The 12,619-nt window shown below is 40.1% G+C and overlaps 1 protein-coding gene across 2 annotated transcripts in view; it reads left to right on the top strand.

Annotated features, from left to right (window-relative positions):
- LOC140200362 (slit homolog 3 protein-like) overlaps window positions 1–12,619 on the top strand; it is a 669,401-nt gene that overhangs the window by 589,025 nt on the left and 67,757 nt on the right. For both annotated transcript variants that reach the window (XM_072263584.1, XM_072263583.1), the window contains 3 exons: window positions 6,474–6,545; window positions 8,434–8,505; window positions 12,107–12,178. In XM_072263584.1, coding sequence (XP_072119685.1) covers window positions 6,474–6,545; window positions 8,434–8,505; window positions 12,107–12,178 — 216 coding nt within the window. The remainder of the gene's footprint in view (window positions 1–6,473; window positions 6,546–8,433; window positions 8,506–12,106; window positions 12,179–12,619) is intronic.

The raw sequence follows: 12,619 nt of genomic DNA, 5'->3' as shown, positions 1-12,619 counted from the left end.
TCTCCATTGATGCTGCTTGACCTGCTGAGTTCCTCCAGCATTTTGTGTGTGCTGCTGTCATAATATTTGTTTCTTTGGGTCAGTATCCAGTTTGTCTTGATAATCTCTTTCAGATTTATGGGGGAAGCTTTACAAAGTCACTGAGCCACAATATGATCACTTTTGATAACATTTGTCCTGTGGGATCTTTCTATCTAGCCCTTAACAAAGCCCCTGACTTGTCAACCTGTCAAGTGCAAATTCCAACTGGTTGGCTCCACTTCTTTTTATCTGGGAAGCCAACTTTTCTCACTTCAAGCCGGCTATCAAAAGCACAAAGTCTTTTCAATTAAATTGGGCGGTCTTCTACAAAGTAGATATGCATCCTGTCCTAGAGTTGACGGATGGCCATCTATGGTTAGAAGCACAGAGGTCATTCCAGAGCATCCAGATTTGCATGTTTCAATGACCCAACAACCTTGTGTTGTTGAGTGGGCAACAGGGCAGCATAAGGGTTAATGTAATCACTTAACAGTGCCAGCAATTGCCGATCGAGGGTCAATTCCTGGCACTGCCTGCACTTTCCCTGTGACCGCATGCATTTCCTCCCATATTCCAAAGACGTATGGTTAGGGTTAGGGTTAGTAAGCTGTGGGCATGCTACTTTGGTGCCGGAAGCTGTCCCCATCACAGTCCTTACTAACCCAAATAATGCATTTCACTACATGCTTCAATGTTTCAATGTACATGTAATAAGTAAAGCTAAACTTTATGGTTTATTCTTCATTTCCAAGTAACTATCTGAAGTCAGTAACATTGAATTAAAATGTAATGAACACCATTTGTTTGTAAGCAGAGGCTCAGGAAAGGCTGGCTTAGTCAGTACATACCTTGTCAGATCTGTTTCTAGATGACAGAGTGAGAGCTTGGAGGTCTCTACCATGTTCAGCAAGGCTCAAAGGATACATGAATACTGTTCGTGGATCAGTAGCGTTGATTGAAGGTTCAGTGGGTGTTCAGGCTGCAGGGATTTCCCAAGTACAGTACAAGGATGGCTAAAGAATTTTTTTTTTAAAAATTGAAAAATATTTCTCTGCCCTCTTTCCATATAACCACACTTGGAATATTACATGAGATCTCTCGGAAGCTTGAGTGAAGACCTGTCTTCTCTCCTCATCCAGAACATGTTACGAATGCTACCATTAGGATAGGAATGGAAATTGGGACTGCACTTGACACTGCTGTGATGGTTTTGCGGGCCACTTGCCTCTCTGACCACCGAAAGTACACTATTGTCCTTGGTTGAAAAGTCAAAACCTTGATATTTTCTGTGAACAACATATCTCTCTCCAAATCCCTCCCAACCTATACCCTACCCTTCTCCTTCTCATGGCAATCTTAGTACTTAGAACATAGCATATCCAAGGAGGAATCCTGGGGAAATTTGAATTTTTTTTGTGAAACTGAGCTTCATAAATTTCCAAAATAACAGCCCGAGCTGACATTTGGACCTGCTAGTTTATTGGTTCTCTCCTGGGGTTGAATCTTTGATTTATTGTTTGTTAAAAACCAGAAGCAACCTTTACAGCCACTAACTTTTCGACTAAGCTGCTTATAAACTTGATGGAGTACATTTTGAAAATGTAACTTGCAAATTAGCAGTCAGAAGAAGGTGGGGGGGAAGAAATTTGTAATATTTTCATAATTCAAGTTTAACTTTATTTATAGATTAGTAAATGTTTTAAAATTCAGTAATGGATTTTTGCTTTCATTCAGACCCAGACTGCCAATGAGTCTTCAGGGTTGTTGGATGCTAAAAATGATTTCAAGCAAGGACATAAAATTACTCGTAATGTTGCATGAATTTTAAATAAAGAACCATTATTGGTTTACTGAATCAAAACTACATTGTTAATAAACTCAAGCTTCAAAGACGTGACTAAAAATATCAGTGTCTGATTATATGTATTTAACATAAAACATGATTCTCTTGGGTGGTCTTCAGAAATTATTTGGATGTCAATTTGAATCTCCATCTGAAAGATCTGTGTATTATTGAAAATGCTACGTGCATTCACAAAATGGTTCTTGATTTAGAACTCTTTTCCCAGTTAGTGGTGAACTTGGATACTGAGTACAACATTGCTCCTGGGTCAGAAACGATGGCTCCTTTGACTAATGAGGGAACTATAAGTGCAGTAGTATATAGAATATAAAATTACGTACCGCTGCTATAAAATTTCATGTTGTTCAAAGTTAATTCTTTTTTTAAATACAGTTTCCCTGACTCTGAATTAAACAGAAAATGCTTGAAACATTTAGCAGGTCAAACACCATCTGTGGAAAGAGAAACAGAAAATATTTTTGGTACAAACAAGACTCTGTTTTCTCTCCACAGATGCTGCCTGACCCACTGAGTGTTTCCAGCATTAGCTGTTTTTAATTTCATACACTGAGACTTGGGTTCATTCACTTTGTGAATGCAAGAGCCTTACTGACTGATTATTAGAATGCAGAGGCAGACCATTTTGTACCTTGAGTCCATGCTGTTTTCCACAGTACAAGGGTCTCAACCTGAAAGATAAATCTTCTCGGCTGCCTGTTCCATTGAGTTGACCCAGCTTTAAGAACTCCCAAAGAGAAGTTCTATCATTCTAAAACTAACTTGTTTTCCCTCTTTTGAAATTCTGATGATGGGTCTTGGACCTTCTAAATAGGATTCTAAATAATTCAGATATTATTTTAAGTGTAGCCACTGTGTGTTTAGTGATTGAATTGCCAGTATGCTGTTTTGCACCGAATGAAGTAGCATTGGAATCTCGTTGTCTTTGGCAATGAAAATAAAGCTCTAACTAACTAATTGACCTGAGACATTAAGTATTCCTCTTTCCACAGTTGCTACCTGCCCTTCTCAAAGTTTCCAAGTTACTTTACTTTATACTTTATTGTCACCAAACAATTGATACTAGAACGTACAATCTTCATAGCGATATTTGATTCTGCGCTTTCCACTCCCTGAATTACAAATCGATAGCAAATATTAAAAATTACATTATAAATCATAAATAGAAAAATCAGTAAAATGGAAAGTAAGGTAGTACAAAAAAGACGATATGCAGGTCCTGATATTTGGAGGGTACGGCACAGATCCGGGTCAGGATCCGTTCAGCAGTCTTATCACAGATGGAACACAGTACACTTAATATCAGAGGATGCATGCAGTATACAACCTGAAATTCGTCCTCTTCACAGACATTCACGAAACAAAGAAACCTCATAGAGCGATAGAAACATTGAAGCCCCCTCCCCCCTCCCTTCGCACAAACAGCAGTAAAAGTATCAATGCTCTCCCCCCAACTACACCAGCAGGAGAACTGACTGCCCCCCCACCACTCTGACACCATCCCCCCATCATGCGAGCAGGAGCAGAAACACCAAAGACTCCATCGAACCAGAGTTCATAAACCAGCACTTTTGTGTCTCAGACAGGCCCTCTTTCTCCAGCAAGGGAGAGAGATTTCAATTAGGTGCTGCCAAGTGATGTCCTTTGCATTGAAGGGCATGTTTTTAAAGTCACCCTGCATCAAAATAACAGCATCAGCTGCCAAAAGAGAGCCAGCAAAGCAAAGTATCCAGACTGGATCAATCAGTCTAGATCAGACTTCTCCATAACACCTTGATTGGTTAATTAAAACTTTAATCCAGGATTATGGGGATTAAGCACTTTTTTTTATTTCCAGTCATTGTTTTAATTATTCATGCTAAGATCAAAAACATTCTCCAGCTCAGAGATCAGTGGAAGATTTTTATCTAAGTATTGCCTGTAACAGGATCATAAACACATTTAGAATGAGGCAGTTTTATGATTTTGTTAACACTACACAGAGGAATTCTTCCACCCTGGGGATAAATTGGTCACTCTGGTACGGCAGCCTAATGTTTATTGTTGCAATATTTAACTGTGTAATGGAAGAGTAAGGTTTCACTTGCATTACCACTGAGCTCTATTCCCCATTGCCCTTAATTAGTTGAAACAGATGAGTATTTCCCCATACAAAGCTACTAGGCTTGTAGCACATATTGTTGATTACCAAGGCATTGAAATTTTATACACAAAGTAATGAATTTCAGGGTTTACAGTTCCTATTTTACATGAGCAGTGTTTCAAGGTAAATGCAGTTCACATGTCAACCAGAATCTAGAATTTTGTAAGGGATATTAATCATCAGGATTTCTTGTACCTAATCACCACTGGAGAATTGAATCCAGGATTGTTTCAGGTTCTGTATATTTGGAAAAGAAATTGGCCTAAACCTTGCTGGGGGAGGATGTCTCCCAACATGTGGTATTAGTTAGATTTTCACTTTCTCACCTTCTGTCCTATAATTTGCTGTGAATGCATACTAATAAATGTGAATCTGAGACACTAATGAATGTTAGGATTAACCGTCCACCCCCTGAGAATCAATGATTGAGGAAAAACAAAACAAAAAGCGATGGAATGGAGATTGGATGAATTACACTTAATTTAGGTATGTTATGGGGAAGTTACAGAAGGGACCTGGTGAGTCCAGAGTTCAAGGCCTGGATTACAGGCTCCATCATCACCGAGTATGGAGTTCAAGGCCTGGACTTCAGGCCTATTATTAGCACGTATGGTGTTCGAGGCATGGAGTTTGGGGCCTCATTGTAGGCAAGTCCGGGGGACGATACCAAGAATGAAAGCCAAAAGGTCGATCATACAGTAAATCCAGAAGTCCAAGCTTCATAGCCAAAGTTCTGGATCTGCACGTTCACTGGGGAAGTCAGAGACCTGATGGCTGTGAGTCCGAGAGACAAATGAAGGCTAGAGGCCCAGAGGTGGCCAGACCTGGAGTTAAAGGACTCTGTGTGTGTGTGCGGGTGGCTGGCTGGCTGGATGAGAAAGAGGAAAGGTGCTTTGTTTTGCTGCTGTTTCGTTTTTCTTGTTCTGCTGAGCATTGTGAGCGTTATGTTGGCGCCAAACGTGTGACGACACTTGTGGGCTGTCCCCAGTACATCTGTCGGTTGTACTGGTTGTTAACAGGATGTGTTTCACTGTACGCTTTGATCTACGTGTGATAAATAAATGAATCTGAACAATCTCTTACTCAACGTCGGCAAGACTAAGGAGCTGATCACTGACTCCAGGAGGAAATCAGAGGTCCATGAGCCAGTTCTCATCGGAGGATCAGGAGTGGGGAGGGTCAGCAACTGTAAATTCTTTGGTAGGATCATTTCAGAGGACCTGTCCTAGGCCCAGCACATAAATGCCATTACAAAGAAAGCACAACAGTTTTCTTTATAAAAATATTTACACGTATCTTTTAATATTGTAAAAATATTAACATCACCTTGGGCCAAGAGTTCTGCATGTACAGCTGTACTATTACCCTAAGTCTCAGTGGGATGTTTGATAACATCAATCTTCTCAGACTTCTACTTTTTCAGGAGTCTGCAAAAATTCGGCATGTCATCTAAAATTTTGACAAACTTCTATAGACGTGTGGTGAAGCGAATATTGACTGGTATGGAAACACAAGTGCCCTTGAATGGAAATGCTTACAAAAAGAAGTGGGTTGGGACCAGTCCATCACATGTAAAGCCCTCCCCACCATTGAGCATATCTGCATGGCGTGCCGTCGCAAGAAGGAAGCATCCATCATCATGACCCCCACCACCCAAGTCATACTCTCTTCTCGACACTGACATCAGGAAGAAGGTACAGGAGCCTCAGGACACACACCACCTGGTTCAGAAACAGCTATTAGCCCTCAGCCATCAGGTGCTTGAACCAGAGGGGATAGCTTCACCTGGTCCATCACTGAACTGTTTCTACAACCTATGGACTTACTTCCAAGGACTCCTCAGCTCATGTTTTCAATATTTATTGCTTATTTAATTATTATTATTATTATTATTATTATTATTTCTTCTTTTTTACTTTCTTTTTGTATTTGCGCAGTTTGTTGTCTCGTATAGATTGGTTGTTTGCCTGCCCTGTTGGGTGCGGTCTTTCATTGACTCTGTCATGTATCTTGCACTTCCTGAGAACATCTGCAGGAAAACAAATCTCAGGGTTGTATATGGTGACATATATTCACTTTGATAATAAATTTACTTTGAATTTTGAATCTGAATCAATCCTTCTTTAAAAGTAAAGTGCAGTTTATTGAATGCAATTATGTACTAGATAAATGGTGATTGATATAAATCCGTCAGTAACCTGTGACAATTCTCCATTCCTGATGTATCACTTTACCCAAACTTATGGGCTGATTAATGCTGTAACTTTCCCATCATTTTTGGCAAAGCTTAGACTGGAGTAGTGCACTAAAGACTGCTTACCTCTCCTTGTCCTTTGATGGTCTGTCATTGTTACCATTGTCTCTGGAAGCGATCAGCAATTTGTCATTGGTTTGCTATCAGAAAACTACTTTGGATAGAAACTTACATCTCCTGTGTCCATTTTGCAGAGATTTGAGCAACAACAGTATCAGTGTGCTCAGTAATTTCAGCTTCAGCAACATGTCACACCTCTCAACACTGTGAGTATTCATTTCCTTTCAATATCACATAACCTCCAATTTGTATATTATCTTATTTATGGAACCGGGCTGTGAATACGTGTTTTTATTGCTAATGCAGTTGAGTGTTAATTTTATAAATGCAAATGACCATTATTATTCAATTGTTTTTGCTTCTGATGTCAATAGTTCATGTTACAAACAGTATTAAAATGTAACTGTCAGTATAAATACTGCTCCTCTGGTTGTTATCAGATTTCTATACTTAAGTTGTTGCTGATTAAAGGATGTAAGACCATAAGATATAGGAGCAGTAGTAGTCCACTCGGCCCATTGAGTCTGCTCCGCTATTCAATCATGGGCTGATCCAATTCTTCCAGTCATCTCCACTCCCCTGCTTTCACCCCATACCCCTTGATGCCCTGGCTAATCCAGAACCTATCTATCTCTGCCTTAAATACACCTAATGACTTGGCCTCCACAACCGCTCATGGCAACAAATTCCACAGATTTACCACCTTCTGACTAAAGTAAATTCTCCGTATCTCTGTTCTAAATGGACATCCTTCAATCCTGAAGTCCTGCCCTCTTGTCCTAGACTCCCCTACCATGGGAAATAACTTTGCCATATCTAATCTGTTCAGGCCTTTTAACATTCAGAATGTTTCTATGAGATCCCCCCTCATTCTCCTGAACTCTAGGGAATACAGCCCAAGAGCTGCCAGACATTTCTCATATGGTAACCCTTTCACTCCTGGGATCATTCTCGTGAACTTTCTCTGAACCCTCTCTAACATCAGTATATCCCTTCTAAAACAAAGAGCCCAAAATTGCACACAATACTCCATGTGTGGTCTCATGACTGCCTTATAGAGCCTCAACATCACATCCCTGCTCTTATAATATGTACCTCAAGAAATGAATACCAACATTGTATTCGCCTTCTTCACCACCGACTTAACCTGGAGGTTAACCTTTAGGGTATTCTGCACAAGGGCTCCCAAGTCCCTTTGCATCTCTGCATTTTGAATTCTCTCCCCATCTAAATAATAGTCTGTCAGTTTATTTCTTCCACCAAAGTGCATGACCATACATTTTCCAACATTGTATTTCATTTGCCACTTCTTTGTCCATTCCCCTAAACTATCTCTGTTTCCTCAACAATACCCGCTCCTCCACCTATCGTTGTATCATCGGCAAACTTAGCCACAAATATATTAATCCTATAGTCCAAATCATTGACATACATCGTAAAAAGCAGTGGTCCCAACGCTGACCCTTGTGGAACTCCACCGGTAACTGGCGGCCAGCCAGAATATGATCCCTTTATTCCCACTCTCTGTTTTCTGATGAGCACATAAAACAGCGTAGGTTGCCATGATATGTGAGAATAAAAAAAAGTTCTAAAATTATTTTTCTAGAACATTGTGTCTCTTTAATTTCTGGATTCAGACTCCAAGTCTAACCTAGATTAACTGAGAAATTTGAAGTTTTTTTTGATTGACTGTAAAGTGAGCTTTCATCCACATTGGTATGACAGCAAACCAGGAGTAATTCAGCTGCCAGCCAACACTTTTCACAATTGTCTTTCACCTGCCAATAGTAGTTGGAACAGACCTAACTGAAAAGGTTATAGAAAGACTCTTGATCCTGAATAACAACACCAATCATTAGTGAGTAAAGGAAAGTGACATTTCAGCATAAAATATTTAATGCTTAATATTTTTAGAATCTTCTCATCACCTTATCCCTCCTTTTCTAATCATATCTCTCTCTCTCTGTCTCTCTTTCTTTCTCCTTCCTTCCCATGTCCAAACCCTGTCCTTCCCCACACTATCCTCTGCCTGTCTCACTGTGCTCTGCTCCACCACCAACCCATCATCATCCTTGTTAATGTTTTTCTTCTCAGGATCTTGAGCTACAACCGGCTGAGGTGCATTCCACTTCACGCTTTTGATGGTTTGAAATCCTTACGACTATTGTGAGTATAAAGCAAGGTGTCAACTGAAAGAAGTTTTGAGTCATTGAGAATTAAGGAACTAGGCTTTGTGTCTTAGATACCATTGGGGAATAAATTCACATCTTAGTATTCAGTCCCTTACCTCAATCATCTCCTTCTTTTTTTCTCGCCCATCCCATCCCTTTCATGAGCTCTCCATGCTATTTTTCAACTGTAAGACATTCTGTTTATTGCTATAATTTTGTTTTTTGTGTGGCATTGTCAAGTGTTTCCTCAAGGTCATCCATCTTGACCAGGTCAAATAGAAATTGTTAACAACTTTTCTCCAAAGGATCTTAGCAAGTAAATCAACTTTTTGCAAGCATTAGATTCTGCTATAGTTGAACTCTACAACTTCTGTATCGTCTGCTAAGTGTCAGAACCACCAAACTACTGTCTGCGAACTATAAAAACAGAGAAGCCCTGTTCTCCTTATGATGAACTGCACAGCTGTAACATCATCCTGAGATCAACACATGTTTCTCATATAGCAAATCCTGCAGGGATTGCTCGATGGTGCAGATTCAATATAGTCCCCTCAGCTTGCAAGAAGGTTGAGAACAACAGTATTTGTAATCCAGAAAGTTTGCAAATTAGAAATGTGGCCATGAACTGAGTAGAGGACTGCACCCTGCAACAGCTGGCAGATAGATCCTACTAGTCTCCCAAATGCTTGTTCATATGCACATCTCAGGAATTAGTAAGATGGGGTGACTTGTATGTGAAAAAATTTCCTGTTACATTCTGAGATGAGGTGGGCATAATGTGAGCATTACCTGTGAGAGGCTTGCTTCATTGTGCTTGAGGATAATTTCAGTCTGACCAGCAAAAGTAAAGGGGTACGGTCAAGATGAGGCCAAGAAATATAGAAGAGGTTTATTTATTTATTTATTTATTTAGCCAGGCCCTTCAAGCCATACCGCCCCAGGAACCCTAACACCGGTTAACCCCTAACCTAATCACTGGACAATTAACAATGAGTACTTAACCTACCCAGTTAAGTGGGAGGAAACTGGAGCACCCAGGAAAATCCCACACATTCCACGGGCAGGACATACAGAGACTCCTTACAGAACAGCACTGGAATTGACCTCTGAACTCCGAAACACCCTGAGTTGTTATAGCGTCCCACTAACTGCTATGCTACCATTGCTTTATCCAGAAGCAGAGCGGCCGAGACTATTTAGCAGTGTATGATATTTTACTAATAAACTGCAAAATAACAAGCCACACGGGGCCACAAAACAAAAAAGTAACAGAGGGCTAGGAAAAGCTGGTTGAGGCTGGCTGGTTCAATGGGTGAACAAAGGACTGTGGCTAAGAGCAAGGTTTAAATAGGCTGCAGGTGATGAGGTGGAAATGAGTTACACGTGACTCTTATTAGCTGGGTGGAGACTGGAGGTGCCTGCACATGCAGGCATGACAGATGATCTTTGAACATTAGGTGAGTATTCATATTGTAACTGCTTGTTATTTCCTTACTTAAAGTATGTGGGTATCACACATAATGTGAGCAACTGTTATGCATCGTTGTTGAGAAGGTGCTAATGAACCATCTTCTTCAATCACTGGAGAAGGAGAAGATGTGTGAGGGAAAGAGATCCCAAATTGTCTGCCTCTGATCCTGAAGGAATGGAGTCAGGACCCTGATGTGGGGTTTCAGTTCTAAATGTTGACCTTTCCTCCCATAAACGCTGTTTGACACATTGATATCTTCCTGAAAATTATTTGATTCTCTAAAGTCCCATGGCACTATCTCATTAAAGTGTTTAAGATGATTAAGTCATTTGATTGGGTTCATAGAGAAAAGAAAACTATTAGGCAGAAAAAATCTAACAAGGGGGACTACTTTCAAATTTGAGCTCCATTAACTAAGTGTGGAGGCAAGAAGCAATGGTATAAATGGAACCCTGGAATCCCTAACCTGTCAAATAGACAAAGTCATGAACGTTGGTTAATTGGACCTCAAAACTGGAGCCTGGGTGATTCTTGTTGTGTGAAGGATATCAATAGATACTGAACTGAAGTGAGTAAATAAAGGGAATAAAGATTAATAGTAGAATGGGCAGTCGGAACTGAATGACCTAATGGATTAGTCATATGCATTATGTTTGACCAGCTTGAAAAATGGGCTGAAAAATAGCAGATTGAATTTCATGCAGGCTAGTGTGAGGTGTTGCCCTAACAAACCAGGGCAGGACTTATACAGTAAGTGAAAATGAGGAGATAGATAGAACAGGGGGATCTGGGAGTACAGATTCATAATTCCTTCAGAGCGGTGTGACAGGAAGATAGGGTCGTAAAGGAAGCTTTTGGTACATTGGCCTTCATAAATCAAAGTATTGAGTAAAGGAGTTGGGATATTATGTTTAAATTGTATAAGACGTTTTTGAGTCCTAATTTAGAGTATGGTGTGCAGTTTTGGTCAACCTAACTTAAGGAAAGGTGTCAATAAGATTGAAAGAGTGCAGAGGAAATTTACAAGGATGTTGCCAAGACTTGAGGACATGAGTTATAGGGAAAGTTGAATAGGTTAGGACTTTATTTCCCAGAGTGTAGAAGATTGAGGGGAGATTTGATAAAGGTATACAAAATTATGAGGTGTATAGATAGAATAAATGCAAGCAGGCTTGTTCCATACAGTTTGGGTGAGACTAGAGCTAGAGGTCATGAGTTAAGGGTAAAAGTTGAAATGTTTAAGAGGAACATGAAGGAGATCTTCTTCACTCAGAAGGTGTTGAGAAAATGGAACAAGCTGCCAGCAGAAGTGATTTCCACATTTAAGAGAAATTTCGATAGCTACATGGATGGGTGGTATTCAAAGGACTGGGTGCAGGTGGTTAGGACCAGGGAAATAAATAGTTCGTCACAAACTAGATGGATCAAAGGGCCTGTTTCTGTGTTGTAGTTTTCTATGACTATGAATCTAAAACATCTTCGCCTCTCACTTTTTGCTTACATCCATCTGAGATTCTGGCAGTTGCAATAAGACGATAAGACCATAAGACTTAGGAGCAGAAGTAGGCCATTTTGGCTCATCGAGTCTGCTCTGCCATTCAGTCATGGGCTGCTCCACTTCATCCAGTCATCCCCTCTCCCCTGCTTTCACCCCATACCCTTTGATGCCCTGGCTAATCAAGAACCTATCTATCTCTGCCTTAGATACACCCAATGACTTGGCCTCCACAGCCACTCGTGGCAACAGATTCCACAGATTTACCAACCTCTGACTAAAATAATTTCTCCTCATCTCAGTTCTAAAAGGACGTCCTTCAATCCTGAAGTTTTGTCCTCTTGTCCTAGAATCCCCTACCGTGGGAAATAACTGTGCCATATCTAATCTGTTCAGGCCTTTCTGTGAGATCCCCTCTCATTCTCCTGAACTCCAGGGAATACAGCCCAAGAGCTGCCAGACGTTCCTCTTACAGTAACCCTCTCATTCCTTGGATCAATTGATATTTTTCAAAAAGTCCTGTTACATTAATGGATTGAGTTCTTTAAATGTTTGTAGTTCCCTATAAAATGTTATATCGTTTTTTTTTTGCTTATTTCTAGTGATGTAGTTTTATGTTTTTTTCAATAGGACTTTACATGGTAATGATATCTCCACCATACCTAATGGGGCATTCAGTGGTCTCACATCACTCTCTCATCTGTAAGTAACACTGAAAAATGCTTCTGAAATATATCCTTAAACATACATATGAATTAAAAGCAATAAATACTCTGTATCATTACAGTAGAGAGCAAAGGGGATACCATTTTACATTAGAATTTCAAATTCTGTCATGTTCTTGATGGATTTTAAAATAATTTATTTTCCTAATGGATCGTGCCTTAGAATCAGAGTCAGATTGATCACTGACATATGTGGTGAAATGTGTTGTTTTGTGACAACAGTAAGTGCAAAGGTATAAAAATCTGTAAATTACAGAAATAAATATTTGACTCACCGCCTGTTACACCACTGGCGTTCAGGGCAGCAATGAAGGACCTCCATCTCTGGGAGTGTTCAGGGCTTCCTTTATCGTGTCAGTAGCTCGGTTTTCACTACTGTCAGTCATGGAAGTCCGGGATGGAGTCTTAGGAATACTAT

The sequence above is a fragment of the Mobula birostris genome, chromosome 7 (genome assembly GCF_030028105.1).
Source record: "Mobula birostris isolate sMobBir1 chromosome 7, sMobBir1.hap1, whole genome shotgun sequence".
In the NCBI taxonomy this organism is placed as follows: domain Eukaryota; kingdom Metazoa; phylum Chordata; class Chondrichthyes; order Myliobatiformes; family Myliobatidae; genus Mobula; species Mobula birostris.
Note: the sequence above shows the minus strand (reverse complement) of the source record. Positions and strands in the feature narration are given on the sequence as shown.